At 37.0% G+C, this 16,320-nt stretch overlaps 2 protein-coding genes across 2 annotated transcripts in view; both read right to left on the bottom strand.

Moving 5' to 3' along the window:
* LOC135769049 (uncharacterized) overlaps nucleotides 1-16,320 on the bottom strand; it is an 85,049-nt gene that overhangs the window by 6,029 nt on the left and 62,700 nt on the right. The gene's annotated exons all lie outside the window — the stretch shown is intronic.
* Nucleotides 4,261-8,691, bottom strand: LOC135769002 (uncharacterized). Its single transcript, XM_065278359.1, has one exon. It carries the CDS (start codon nucleotides 8,068-8,070, stop codon nucleotides 6,223-6,225), a length of 1,848 nt encoding a protein of 615 aa, XP_065134431.1. The 5' UTR covers nucleotides 8,071-8,691; the 3' UTR covers nucleotides 4,261-6,222.

Raw genomic sequence — 16,320 nt, 5'->3', positions numbered from 1 at the left:
TTTGGTGTAATTTTAGATTCTGACAATTTCAGTGGTCAATAAGCAAATCAGCTTACTACCATCTCAGAAATATAGCCAGAATTAAGAGTAAGTTCTCGATGGTGCTGCGCATGGCTGCTTCAGTGCTTGGCTCTCCAGTGTTTGTACTGTTTTTGTTCGTTTTTCCTGTTTTTTGTTTAACAAACACAATCAGTTTCACCAGGGATGAACTGCTGAACATTCGTCAGAACGCACCACAAGATCTTTTTCCAGATATAAATTATTCAGACGTTTTACTGAATGTTGTTATTGGAGGAGCGGCAGCGCTGATCAAATCCTTCAGGACGCGCAGACGGGGGAAGCGAGCGGGAGCGCTCGTCAGACTAAAGGGCGATTTATAGTCGTGCGTAGGTCCTACGGCGTAGCAGCGACGGCGTAGGTTCCGCGTCGGTTTTCATATATACTTGTGCGTCGCCGTCCGCGTCGACGTGCAAACACACGCGAAACCGCTGGTTGGCAGTAATCACGCGTGTAACCACAGTAGCAGCAGAAGTCGTCACAGAAGAACAAGCTAAGCAAGTTAACCCACAAACGAAGAAGAAATAGCAACTTGTTGTGTATAATTTGAGAAGACCAACAATGATGGAAGTAAATAAACAGCGACTTATGTTTCAGTTAGAGTTAAATCACTCCTCAACTTGGCTCATCTTTGTTTTCACCGTCTCAAACGGAAATACCTATGACGCAGTTTTTTTACCTGACGGGAGGGGTTCTGGTGGACCAATCACAGCGCTTACGGTCCGCGTAGAGCCGACGCGCTGTTAGAAATTTTGTGAGGTGCGCGTCAGGCTACGCAGAGCTACGCACAGGCTACGGATAGCCTATGCCGTAGCTACGCCGTAGGACCTACGCACGACTATAAATCGCCCTTAAGGAAACGCGGATATCAAACGCCGTTGCCTAGCATCCATCTGGCAAATCTCTGTTCTCTACCCAACAAAACAGACGAACTCCTTTTGCTCTCTCAGACAAATAAGGATTTCTCACACTCTGCTGCTCTGTGTTTCGCGGAAACCTGGCTGAATGAAGCCATACCGGACAGCACGCTCCATCTGCCGGGCTTTCAGCTGTTAAGAGCAGATCGCGAATCAGAATCAAATCGTGCGGCGGAAGGACATTCTTTAACATCAATGAACAGTGTTGTAGAGATGTAACGGTGTTAAAGAAGATGTGTTGTCCTGATCTAGAAATGCAGTTTGTCAACTGCAAGCCGTTCTTTTCACCAGCAAGGTGGATTATTGCAATGGACTCTACAGACCATATACAGTATTGACTTCAATTACATCAAAAGTAACTGTAATTAAATTACTGAGTAATCCCTTACTTTACTTTTTTAAGGATAACCTAATTACTAACTAACTAGTTACACCCAACACTGATCAGGCGATATATGTACTCACTAAAAACAGTTGGGTTAAAAATAACCCAATAAATAACCCAATGGTGGGTTACTATAGCACCGACCCATTGTTGGGTTATTTTAACCCAATGCATTGGGTAGAAAGTTTTACCCAATTAGTTGGGTTATGAAATAACCAATTTGTTGGGTTATTTTTGCAATGCTGTTTTAACCCCATTATTATTATTATTATTTATTACTATTATTTGCTTTATAAATAAATAATTCAAAACTTACAAATACATTTATAATGCTTTAATTTCATTTAGTCATTTGCACCTGCATTTAAATGTATAAATACATACATGTATAGAAGCATAAATACATACACACATACATAAATATATACATACATAAATAAACAAAAACATAAGAACAAAACAAATCTACTCAATCTTATCCAACTAAAAACTGCTTAAAAGCATAGTTCACACATTTTGTCATCATTTTCTCCCTCTCATGTTGTTATAAACCTGTATATAAGTCTTTACTTTGATAACCACAAAGGTATATTTCAAAGAATGTTTAAAAAATAAAACCGATCATGAGCCCCATTCATTTTCATAGTATTCTTTTTTCCTACTATGACAGTCAATGGGGCTCATGATCTGTTTGGTTTCAAACATTACTCAAAATATCTTCCTTTGTGGTCATCAGAACAAAAAAATGTGTACAGGTTTGTAACGACAGGAGAGGAAGAAAATTATGACAATTTTCATTTTTGGGGGAACTGTCCCTTTAAGCAGGTGACAGTGTGTTCAGGAAACATCACATGGTACAAAATGTATTGTGTGTTACAGAAACTACTTAACAGTAGTGAAAGTCTTGGAATACTCTGTATAAAATGTAAAAAAAAATTAAAGCATGTGTCAACTGCTGGTCTTGCTCCAGGGCCATGCATGCCTCCCCACGATAACAAAGGCTTGTGATTAGTCAAATTCATCCCATAGCAGAACATGGGGTCTTCGTCATACCTCCTCCTCCAAATACTGAATTATGTTTGTTTTCTCACCTGAAGACAGAATTTTCACAATGTAAATATGCACACATAAACAGGTTAAAAAAAACAAGTGTCATAAATGATACTTACAGGTTGCAAATTAATAAATGTTTGCTTTGCCTCTTGGTACTGTAGGAAGGCTGAACCATCTTGCTGGCCATTTTGTAAGGTTTTTAATGCAACATCTCCAAGAATGTCTACATTTAAAGAAAAGAATAATTAATTAAATCTCAAAGCAAACACATCTGGCACGCTGAATAAATACTCTACTTTGACAGTAGATGGCGCTGAATTGCAAATTCAACCGTTACCGGGGTTACAGTATACAGTAGTAGACGTGCAGCGCTTTATCAGGGATTATACTGAAGTAAGACGACAATAAAATGCCATCGAGTCATTTCTTAAGACATTTACATTCAGAATCACATTTATATTACAGCTCTGTGTCTATAACACAGACCGGCTAAAAAAATATTTGGAGCAAAAAACAGCCGGTTACATCCCTTACAAAAGTTAAAAAACGGTTTTTACTACACTTTAAACAAAACAACATTGTCTGTTACAGAAAGCATGGTTAAAGCAATATGACAATCAATACGCCATGAAACTAACGTTATACTACTAAAAAAAGAAATGATTCATTTTCGTAAGGGCTCATGCTGTTGGTGCTGTTTAGTATTAAAATAAATTGCAATGTCTCTCTACGTTTATGATATGCCTAAAAACGCCTTTGGCATCGATAACAGTTAATGAATGGAACAGGTGTAACGGACAAAAACTAGACAACAGCGTTTTTGTACACTTATTTAAACGTGACTGATAGTTTACTGTGTGTTAGAGCTTAAAGACACTTTGTAGCAAAATAAAACATTACACAGAGATATATATTTTAAAACGTACCTCTCGTGTCTGTCCGCACTCAGCAGTGGCACCGGTCAACCGTTGAAATTCAAAATGCGTGACGTGAGCCCGATTTTAACCCAACTCTCTGGGTTGTTATGGAAATAACCCAATACAAGCTAGGAATAACCCAACAGAACAACCCAATATGTTTAAAGGCGGAGTCCACGATGTTTGAAAAACGCGTTGGAAAAGGAGACGGGCCGACTACCAAAACACACTTATAGCCAATCAAATCAAATCAAATGCCGGTTTGCGTATGTGTGGGGCGGGTCTATCAACAGAAGGTCCAGATTCTATTGGGGTAGGGGCGTGTTTGTTTAGGTGATTTCAAATATCAACATTGGCTTTCAAACATCATGGACTCCGCCTTTAACCCACCTATTGGGTAAAACAAATAACCCAACGGTTTTTAGAGTGTAGTCTTTATTTGTGTGTTCAATCTGCATTTGAATTGTATGGGATTGTAATCTAGCTAAATTAATTAAAATTACTCTAAATCAAGTAATTTTAGCATGCCAATGTCAACTTTAATCATATAATAAAGCAATAAGCCCCAAGAAGCAGTGGGTTACCAATGCATTTTATAACAGCTAAGGGCCGTTGTTAGGCACGACGCAAAGCGGAGTAAAATGCACTGTAACCCCACTGCTCTGCGGGGCTTATTGCGTTTATAAAACGGTTACTTCAAATGCATAGCAGGCTTTAATAAAATATAACACAAATAATGTGTAATAGTACAAACATTACTCCTCCGCCAAACAAAGTAGTTACTCAGAATCAAGTGTGGCTGCAATAGAGCAAAGTTCCCAACCAACACAGAGGCAGCAAAGACACAATGAAAATATAATTTAAGAATGTGGTGTTTATTTTCATAAATCAACATTCATCTAATTTATACATTAACATTTATATTGTGCAACTGTTGAAGTGATTCTCAAATATGCGTGGAAGCATACTTAACTCTAACTCTTTCCCCATCAGCGTTTTTTTTTTAAGTTGCCACCCAGTTTTAGTTTAAAGGCTTCCAGAAAAAATGATCTTCTTTAAATAAACATAAAATATATCAAATGAAAGAACAGACGCTCTGCTTAAAAAAAAAAAAAAAGTTTCATTCTACCTTCATTTGTTGTCTTATCACCTCTTAAAATTTCAGCCAAAAGCGGAGATAATTTCATTTTTGTAAAGAACTTTTGTAAGAAATAAGATTCAAAGCCATCAAAACTTACACACAGTGTTTTTAGTGTTGAGTGAATGCATCAGTGTTTAAGTTGGGTAAGATCGCCACCCAGTGGATAATATGGAAAATACGGATTTGATTTATAAACTCCTAAGGGAGCGTTTTCTCTTTATTGACGAGATGACTCAACAATATTTATTGACATTTATCTGGATATCGCCATTAATTGTGCAATTTTAGACAAATTAAAAATACGATTGAAGACTGTGGTGTTTAGTTTCATAAATCAGTACGCAGCAACAGTGGCGTAGTGATACTTATGTAATGCGGTCTGAACCGTGGGGTTACCGGGGTATTTTATCACAGCTTAGAATGTGTTTCAAGCAATCAGAATGAAGAACCAGGATGGGCCGTTTTATAAAATGTATTTTCCCAACAACAAAATTGTGGCCAGTAAAAATGTTGAGTGGATAGTAACTTTGGTTACTTTCTCCCACGATTCTGAATCCCAACTAAACAAAATAACACATACTTCACAAGAGACAAAATATGAAATCCTGTAAACTCTTTAAAATTTCAGCCAAAAGCGGCTGTTAAAATGTTTCATTGGTGTCATAAACTCCCACTATACAAAGATGACAATGACACTGAGATACAAACACACAAGAATCTTTAATAATACTAATGACGATGAGAAACAACACAGTTACAACAGATGAGAACTGACAGGGAATGAACAGAAACAGGAATATATACACATGAACAAAAACAGTGTTTCCCACAGGATTTTGAGGAGACTGTGGTGGTGATGACGTCACCCGCTAATTAGCATATATGTGACATCATCATGTCATGTTTGCGTTTGATCTAGTGTTGGCAACTGAAATATGTTTCATTTCTACTCTTTGATCTGTATCTGTATTTGATCTGTATTGTATCAAATTATATTTTAAGCCGGATTAAGCTGTTTTAAATGGTGACAAAAAAAATGTACATGGGAATCATGAAAATTCTATTTGTGGGGGCCAGTGTTGATTCTGTGGTGGGCCACCACAAATAAATCAATGTATGGGAAACACTGAAAAAAAAATTAAATGATTAACAAAACACAGGTAAAAAATGGTTAAATGATAATGACAAATGAACGAATAAATAAACAATAATTTGAATTATTTTTTTAAATTTGAAAGTTTCAATGAATCACCAATACATTTTATTACTGGATGTAAGAATGTGTTTGCTCTAGATCATAAACATTAGTGTTTATATGTAAACTATAGTCCCAATATTTCTGTGATAATTTAAATACTTTGAATATAATGCAGAAAGAAATAGTAATGACATTATGTGGTTTAATGGAGCTGTTTGAAACGTATGCATTAGGTTTCCCAAACATTTTAAATGCAGGACCCACCTAGACAGGTAAAATTTATTCTTCATTCATGCTTTAAACTCACCAATTATGGAGTGAATTGTGTGCCATAATTTGCAAACAAACTCGATCTGCTTTGCAAAGGGAAAAATGCGCTTTGCAAATACAAAAGGCATTTTGAGAGAAAACTAATTAAATGTACTGTGTTTTGCAGCAGAGATTCTCTCAGTTTGATTTTCTTACAAAAGTGACTAAATGATTTTGCTATCTGGCATTTTATACTAGTCTTCTAGAAAAACCCTGAATTTGTTTGGGCAATTATGGCACAAAATTCACTCTATATTTCCCCCGCTATGAGCTGTCATGTGCCGTTTAAGGCTAGTTTGAAAGGAGAAACTCTTTCCACACTCATGGCATGTGAATGGTTTCTCTCCAGTGTGAATCCTTACGTGTATGTTATGTTTAGCTTTTGTCCTGAAACTCTTTCCACAGTGATGACACATGAACGGTTTCACTCCAGTGTGAAGTCTCATGTGTGCATTAAGGTCATACTTAAGTCTGAAACTCTTTTCACAGTGATGACACGTGAACGGTTTCTCTCCGGTGTGAATTGTCATGTGGGTCTTCAGAGAGCTTTTGCTTGAAAAACACTTTCCACAGGGTTGACATGTGTAAGGTTTCTCTCCGGTGTGAAGTCTCATGTGTGAATTAAGGTTACACTTCATTCTGAAACTCTTTCCACAGTGATGACAAGTGAACGGTTTCTCTGCAGTGTGAAGTGTCATGTGTGCCTTAAGAGTCCGTTTGCTTGTAAAACTCTTTTCACACTGAAGACATATGTAAGGTTTCTCTCCAGTGTGATTTCTCATGTGAGTATCAAGTCCACATTTATCACTGAAACTTTTTTCACACTGAAGACACGCATAAGGTTTCTTTTCACTGTGAGTTATCATGTGTTTCTTCAGAGTCCCTTCACTTGTAAAACTTTTTCCACAATGAGAGCATATGTAAGGTTTCTCTCCAGTGTGTCCTCTCATGTGAGTCTCAAGTCCAGTGTTATTAGTGAAACTTTTTTCACACTGAAGACATGTGTGAGGTTTCTTTTCACTATGAGTTATTATGTGTGACTTAAGGTTGCTCCACGTACTGAAACTCTTTCCACACTGAAGACATGCGTGCGGTTTCTCTCCTGTGTGAATTTTCATGTGTGTTCGAAGGTTAACTTTTTTTCTAAAACTTTTTTTACACTCATGACATGAAAACGGTTTCTCTCCAGTGTGAATTCTTGTGTGGTCCTTAAGTTTACTTTTAGCTCTAAAACTCTTTCCACAAAGATGACAAGTGTAAGGTTTCTCTCCGGTGTGAATTCTTGTGTGAAGCTTAAGGCTACTTTTATCTCTAAAACTCTTTCCACAAAGATGACAAGTGTAAGGTTTCTCTTCGGTGTGAGACATCATGTGTCTCTTAAGTTGACTTTTATCTGGGAAACTCTTGTCACAATGATGGCATGCGTGTGACTCCCCAGTGTGAGTTTTCTTGTGCCGGCTTAGGTTCGATTCAAAGGTGAAACTTTTCCCACACTCATGGCAAGTAATTGCATTCTCTCCAGTGTGAACTCTTGTGTGTATCTTAAGTTGACCTTTAACTTGGAAACTATTGTCACAATGATGGCATGCGTAAGCTTTTTCCCTCATGTGAGTTTTATTGTGCCTGGTAAGGGCTGGTTGAAAGGTGAAACTCTTTCCACATTGTTGACATGTGTAAGGTTTCTCTTCACTGTGAGTTATCATGTGTTCCTTAAGTTGACTTTCATATGGGAAACTCTTGTCACAATGCTGGCACGCGTGTGGCTTTTCCCCCCTGTGAGCTTTTTTGTGCCGGTTGAGGTTCGATTGAAAGGTGAAACTCTTTCCACACTGTTGACATGTGAAAGGTTTCTCCTCACTGTGAGTCCTCTTGTGATCTGCAGGGCGTTCATCTTCGCTGAAACTATTTTCACACTTTATGTCTTCTGTCTTCAGAGTTTCTTTCTGTGAAACATTATGGTTTATTTTTACAATCTGATGTTTCTCATCCACTTCAGCTTGACTCTCCTCTTTCACTTCCATCATATCTAAAATAAAGACAGTAAATAATTTATATTGATGAACCACACTTACAAAACACATTTGAGATGTCATGTATCCATGTTACAGTGTTGGGCAGTAGCGTCGCTACAATTAGCGAAGCTGCTAGTTTACCTACATTTTTCAGTAGCTTGGTGGTAGCTTCACTAGTTTCTGAATCAATAAGATTTTCAGTACTGATCGATCCTACCTCAGATCCTCACATGCAGAAGGTTTTTATTTTTGTGTTCTTTAGTTTATTCCTAATCATTTATTTACATAATCATCATAATCATTTTATAATCATTATTTATCCATATGCTTGATTATTTGATGATGTATTATTATTATTTGTTTATTAATTCATTTATTTTATTTTATTTCTACATTTTATGTCTTATTAATTTCATTGTAGTTCAATCTCATGTTTGTGAAGTTTTATGAGCTGTCCTGTCCGTGTAAACAGAAATAGATAAAGAGAATATTTATATAAAGCCCAAAATTAGTGAAATGAAAAGTTGCTTTTAAGCAGTTCTGGTCTAAACAATGCATGTTGATGCTGTTATTTTCTCTCTTCATGCTGGGGAGATGAAGCTTGAACACTGAGACATTAGCAACTGAGATTGTTCAACAAACTTTGTTCCAGTTACCAACATATATAAACTTTAGTGAGGTGTTTGGATTTCTGTATAAATGCAAGACGTCACATTATACTGTTCAGTTTGTTTAGTTTTGTGAGGAAAGGATCTGGAAATGTGCAGATGTGAACATGTGTTGTTTCTAAGGTTTACAGGATTTGCTTGCACAAGAACGCATATGACAGAAACACTTGGACAGTGTGTAAAATAGTATTACATTAAAAGTGCCCATTATTACCAAATTACCATTAAAAGTGTTCAAATAGGCATAAATGTGTCACTTACCGCTATGTGTTCAGGTTGGAGCTTGATTTCCTGTACGCTGAGATTCAAGCAGTAAGTTTTGGTGCACACAGCTGCATCACATTATAAAACTTTTCTTTTTGACTTCTTGGAGTGAAAACATAAACTGAACTTGAAGCCACGTGTGATCGGCCACCTCCTTTCATCTACGCACGCTAAGGGGTGATGAAGCGTAGCCACTAGGGGTGTGTCATATCATACCGTTTATGAAAATACCGGTATAATTTTTTACATTATAAAAATGTCATATCATGATATCAATGATATAACAACGTGATGACTATGGTGCATTTACGTTCCCTAACATGCACAGTAACAACACCTGAGAGCAAGAGCACCATGTCAGCAACGCAAGTACAACCAAGCTGTACACGAGGAGGAGATCCTAGAGGCATCGGGTGATGTGCAGCCAAAAAGTTAACTAATAACTCAACCAAACATTGCTGTGCAAATTACTTAAGTCACGGTTAAACTAAAGTGTTAAGGAGTTGCATAATATAAGGAAAACACTGCCAACTCGTACTACTGTGATGACAGTAACTTAGAGTGTTTTCACATATGTTGGTGCGCACCGTGGTGCGGCCTCGGAGCACACCAAAATACATTGTATCATTTTTCAGTTAGTGCGGCCCGTGTTCACATATTTTTTTTTTACTGTACTTGAAATGCCGCACCGTACACCATTTGACAACGGTCAGCGCTGTCATTGGTCTCTGACAGCTCTTACCGTCTCATGACCACCCCCACGTTTCCACGACAAGCAGCCTGACAGGGAGAGCGCAGCTATCAAGATGTGGAGATAAACGATGCACGTCTTTGCAAAGTTTCTTTGCTTTAACTTGAAATTGCGTAGCTGTTCTATTAAAGCCTTTCTCACGGAGCTGTTTGCTAAAAAGCCCATAATGTCACTATTTGTGTGTGGAGGACAGCTATGCATTTATAAAATCATCAGCTCAAACGTAAAGGAGACAGCGAATCTCTTCAACGGACCAGGATTGGCTTGTTTGTTGTTAACCCACAATATAACACCCGGTTCACGTCACAACGAAAGCCCAGTGGCTCAAACATGTGGAGAACTTCCTGTATTTGGTTCGGCCCGAGGTCCAGCAGTGTTCACACCACAGGTGGGTCACCCCAGAGTTTGGCGAGCGGTTTGACCACCTGTTTAGAGCGGTCTCGGTTCACACTGTCCCCAACGAACCGTACTCGGAGCAACACATCATTTGGGCCGACCTAAACAGTGTATATGTGAAAACACCCTTACTTTACTGACTGAATTTAAATCCAAAAAATGTTCTCATTCTGGTTGTACTGACGCACGTTTACTTGATATTTAATTAGATAGATCCATCCTTTATATTCATTTTCCATTAAATTATGCGATCTGATGAGTTTAAAGCTCCGTTTTACCCTGTTTGTTTCTTCAGCGACTGCCGCAAGGCGCGCATCGTCCCCTCCTGGGTCCTAAAGTTAACTCGATTTCTCACAACAGACAGTTGCCTTGCCGATTTCTTCTGTTTATATTAAAATCTGATTTATTCACTTGTGTTTTACCTGAACTGGAATAACATTTATCTCATGAACCCAAATGTGCCATGATTAATGTTTATGTTATTTATTTGATGTTTATGCAAACAAAAGTGCACTTACATGTAAAATCATTTTAAAATCAAAATTTTAAATTGTTAGCTAATGACTTAAGTTACTGGGATCTTTGAAAATTACTGAAAGTCTGTGGTAGTGTCATAGTGATGTAAAATGTTCATACCATTTCATCTCTAGTTCGTACGCCACCTTATGACAACAGATTTACATTTTGAATTAGGTAGTCTGTCATCAATGACAGTTCATTAGGGGGTCTTTTTTCATGGATTTAATTCCAACTGCCACTGTTCATATATAGGCCTGATCTTACACTGTATTCAAACAAATTTTTTTATATATTATTATACCTTTATACCCCCCCAAAATGAAAATCTTAGAAACACTCCTGTTGATCACACTAATCTACTTTAATGTTTAACTAGGATGTTTGATTAGTTTAAATTGCTTTCATTCTGTACACTGTACACATTCTGTACACGATTCATAATCAAATCCGAATCGTTAAATTTACCTATTTAAGAACAAACCAAAATGACGAAACTTTATGTGAACTCATGTAAATGATGCATGCATCTAATGCATTTACATGAATGACAATAGCCTATTTCATGTGCCTTGTTAATGGGCGTTTTGCATTTAAAACAGACAGTGCTTGTTTGGACATCTTTTGGGGCACACAATGTAAATAAAATAAATATTGTAAATGGACTGCATTTATATAGCGCTTTCATAGACCAATGGCCATCCAAAGCGCTTTACAATTAGCCTCACATTCACCCATTCACTCACACATTCATACACCGACGGCGGTGTCAGCCATGCAAGGCGCCATCCAGCTCGTCGGGAGCAGCTGGAGTTATGTGTCTTGCTCAAGGACACCTCGACACTTGGTCAGGTGGAGCAGGGGATTGAACCACCAACCTTCCGATTTGTAGACAACCTACATGAACCACTCAACCTCTGCCGCCCCAGTGTGTGCACTAACCCTCAAAGATGAAGATTGAAAATTAGACACCAACCTATTTGTTCCTCAGTATCTTCATCCTTTATTCTGCATGGTTGTGGATCGGTCATCTTCTCAAGCTCCTCTTTCACCAGCATCAACATTATGTCATGAAGATTTCAGTTGTCACACATGGAGTGATTTCTCTGTGTGTTTGACTCCAGCATTTATTGGTGGATTGTTGTAGGAGGAGCTTCACTGAAGGTCTCAATCACTTTCACTCTATGGGTGTGAACTAGAAATGAAAGAAGATGCATTAAAACATTTAATGTCAGTAAAACATTCACCATCTGTTTCAGACTTTTTAATGTTTTAACTTCTTTAATAGGTTTATTTCTAACTTTGACCCTCATGTTATGCTAAGATTGACTGTTCAAATTATTTTTATTGAAGTATTGCGTTTATATGAGGTAAAGTGTAATCGCTGTATTTCCAAAATCCCATTATAATCGCATTATGAGGGTGCATGTAAACGTGGTCAATGAGTGCGACTGAGGGTAATATTTTATTTTACAGGTATGGGTTTTTCATTTTCATAACTCCTGACACAAACTAAGACATTACTGTCACTGTAGGATTTTCAGAAAAAAAGACTTTTTAATAATGTTTAGTTTACTGAGGTGGTTAGTACGTCTACACTAACAGTATAACTTTGAGTTTTGTTACACGCATGTTCAGTGTGTGAGCTCGGAATATTGGGGGCTTGACCCCGAATTATTAGGTCATTATCTGTTGCTTCAGTTTAATAGAGTACTTGAATTTGGTTTGGTGTATTTTGAGTGTGACAGTCCATCTATAAGCACCAATCAATCACTTCTTGCTTCTCCTCTTTCCCAATAGATGAACTGATTTAAATCTGCAGCTATATACATTATACAGAGACCACAATTCATTAAACTTTTAAGAACTGGGCACTTTTATCCAAAGGAAAAGTAATAGAACACGGCTACTTTACATATTAATACAGGACCGACTGTAATCGTAACTCACAATGATGATTTTTTGTGCAGGCCTTAAAAAAAATCTATTTATATTCATTGATGCATATTACAAGAATAGTTGGATGAAGGATCATAGACGGATAGATATCTATCTATTATAGACAGATATAAAAACAGTATCCACATTTAGTATATAGAAAGAATTTGATTGAATTATTTGTGTTTAAACTACAGTTTCTAGCAGGTTTTACAACAAACCCTATGTTTGTTACAACGAAGTATGTTTTAACGTTTGCACTCCTGTCACTTTACAAATTAAACTTGCCTGAATAAGGCACGTCTTCTATGTTTTGTGTCCTCTACACAATACACTGATTCATAATACATGAAGAAAGATTGAATAATATTGGTATATTCTAATAGCCAAATTAATGTATTTGTATGCAGCGCGTTACAATATGTGCTGGACATTACCTGAAAGTACACAACTGAATGAATCTGGAGATGAATGACGCTGTCCGAGCAGCACTGCTCCAGAGACAACAGAGAGTCCTCACCTCACTGCTAACAGTTAGCGTATTAATAAATCCTGCTGACAAAATCCCTTAAATAATTAAAGATTATTTTATTAGGCTTAAGTGATGCCCGCTTTCGCTTCATGAGGCTTCTAAACATTCTTCTTCTTTCGGTTTAATGTCGGGTTGCGAACCAACTTTAAACGTGCATACCGCCACCTACTGCGATGGAGTGTGAAATGAATGATTTACCTCTTCTATATCCTAACCCACTATTCTTAATAAATCTCAAAACTGCATAGGCTACATTTATTTTCCGTGTTTTGGACCGTCATTTAATAAGTTGGCTATGGTGTTCATAGTAAAACCGGCATAAAGAAATTGTATTCGCCTTTTACACAAACATTTTCACTCACACATGTGGAAGTTGTTAAGAAATAAAATGTAATTATGTTAGGTAAAGGGAATGACAATTTATGTTTTTAAATTAAAATGATAAATTTTTATATGACTGCTCTTTGCAAAGTGCTGCATATATCAGATGCGCACAATAAAGAAAATAATTTATTTTAGTGAGAGTCTTATATAACAAAACCGCCTACTTCCATACTATATAGTACGCAAAGTAGCGCTTTTTACATACTATATAGTATGGAAGTAGGTGGTTTGGGATTCAGCCATAAGCTGTGTCCCAATTCAGGGGCTGCGACCTTCTAAGGACGTATTTTAAGACCGATTGCGTAACAGCAGCGCGACTTCAGGCTGGTAAGGCCGTCCCAATTCGAAGGATGCTTAGAATGAAGCCTCAAAATGCGTCCTCATTTCTCCGCGCTGTTAAGGATAGAACGAATGGATCCTTAACAGCCGAGGATATCCCAAGATTCATTGCGCGTCTGCAACGGCAGCTGGATATTCTAAAATAAACAATTAAAACCTTCATTAAATAAAAGTGTGTATTTATCAAAAAAAGTTTGTCACTGTTTTAGTATTATAAGTTATGTTTTGTGTTAATATTATTATTTTTATGATGCATATATTTCTAAGGTTGATAAATTTAATTTAATATACTGTTGAATAGTTTAATCTACATCAACATGTCATATTTTCTAAACTAAATTAATATTTTTCTGATTTCATATTTATTTTAATAAGTCAGAAACGTTTCCGATATGTCCTGCTGAAAGGCGCAGCAGGTGACGCCAATTATGGGTCGTCCGAAGGTTAGACCGTCTCATTTCAGTTCTCTTCGCGGATTTCTGAGGCTGCCACCTTGAAAGACCGAGTGCTCATATTTAAGGTCGCATGCTTAGAAGGTTGCAGCCCCTGAATTGGGACACAGCTATACAGACCGTTTCATCCATAGATATATATAAAGGCTAGATGGCTTACCGCCGAGTTCCTAACGGCATCACCTGGCAGCCATCTTACCACAGGGCCCTCGCTCACTTGTAGCATTGAGTTTAATGGTGCAGGTACTTTAAAATGACCATAACTTGCTCAATTTTCTACCGATTTTCAAACGGTTTGGTTTTTTACAAACGTTATTAACGTGGCTATAATTCGGGATGCTTTAACATGTTTCATGAATGTTTTATTTATTTTTAGTATAGGTATGCAGTGTCATAGGTACATCTTTGACGTTTATAACAAGCCAATCCGTTTGAAGATCGGTAAAAAATTAAGCAAGTTATGGTCATTTAAAAGTACCTGCATCATTAAAACTCAATGCTACGAGTGAGCGAGCGCCCTGTCGTAAGATGGCCGCCAAAATGCGGACGTTCAACTCATTTGGCCAGCAGCGCGGACGAGCCATCTAGCCTTTATACATATCTATGGTTTCATCGGGCGCACGTGTGGTGACGCGATAAGCATCTGGTCCGAACTTCCGTTTTCTGTTTGTTTAATGGTCTGACTAGTTGCTGAAACTGAAAATACCTTGTCGAAAATAACAAATGTTTTGCAATCCTATGTAATCTATGTCTTGTTTATTTTGCTTGTTATATAAATAAACTACTTTAAAATTACTTTGTTGTTATTTATTTATTCGCAGAGTTTACCAGAAGTTACGTGATGACCACGAAAGGCGCATGTTTATGTTGTTACTGCTGAAACCGTCTATATAGATGGTTTGGGATTATCTTAAGCCAGGACTAGACCTTAGTTTAATTAGGAAATATAATTAGTTTTAACAAATCTGCCTTTCTAAAATAAAAACAACACTTGTATGCATTTTGAGGCTAAACAAAGTGTACTGGTTTATTTTAAGATGTTTCAGTGCAAGTTGTTTTCAGTTTGGACATTTATTTTAGTCTAACCCCTGCCCGTGTTTAATGCTGCATGATTACAATGCTGGAGGATTACACCATTGGCTTGTGTTTATTGGTCGGGCATATATAGCCTACGAACGAATAATTGGATACCAGTTGCGGTCAGCTTTTATATGATGATCTGCACCGAATATTTATGATTAAAAATGTGCGTGTGTACAGGGCAGGAATATGAGGCTGATTTAGTTAGAGTATGCACATTTACATGTGATCTGTGATTTATAAAGGGAACATTGCTTACATGTGTGCATACACACGGTTTGATAAGTCTGAGGCCATTTTTTCAACTCCAAGAACGTAAAGTTCTGACTTGTGTCCTTCGTAATTCAGATTGGCAAGTTCAGACTCAGAAGAACGAACTCCAGAGGACGGGAGGACGACGGTTATATTGCAAATGAACAGAAGAGTACTTGAGGTCGTCATTCAGTCCAACCTATTCGTGCAGCTCTAGCTTATTTTAAAGGGGACATATAATAAAAATCTGACTTTAAAAAGGCATTTAAAAGGACATAACTAAAAAGTCACATTTTTGATCACACATACAAAGCGCCAATTTTATCAAAATAAATTATCTATATGGTATTTTGAGCTAGAACTTTACGTACACAGTCTGGGGACATCAACAATTTATTTGACATCTTTAAAAAGTCTAGTCCAATGTTCCCTTTAATGTATTTTTGCAATAAAACAAAATATATAAAATGCAAAAATCTTGCTTGTTTTTATATAAAAAATATGAATATGTGGTTCAGGCAACACGTACACAGATTCATGCATTTATTACAAAATGAAATATGATGTAAAACTCAACCATTTATTATAAAAGTACATAAGTTTTTTACAACATGAAGTAAACACAGGCAGTGATTCAGTGTAAAGATTATATTGAAAATATATGTGATTAAAGTTATGAAACTTAACTTTAACATCAGTTAAAACGATAAGACTTGCCAAAATAAGGCGGATCAAAAACACATCCAGAGATGTTATGTG

The sequence above is a fragment of the Paramisgurnus dabryanus genome, chromosome 3 (assembly GCF_030506205.2).
Source record: "Paramisgurnus dabryanus chromosome 3, PD_genome_1.1, whole genome shotgun sequence".
Classification (NCBI taxonomy): Eukaryota; Metazoa; Chordata; class Actinopteri; order Cypriniformes; family Cobitidae; genus Paramisgurnus; species Paramisgurnus dabryanus.
This window is presented reverse-complemented; position numbering and strand designations above follow the sequence as displayed.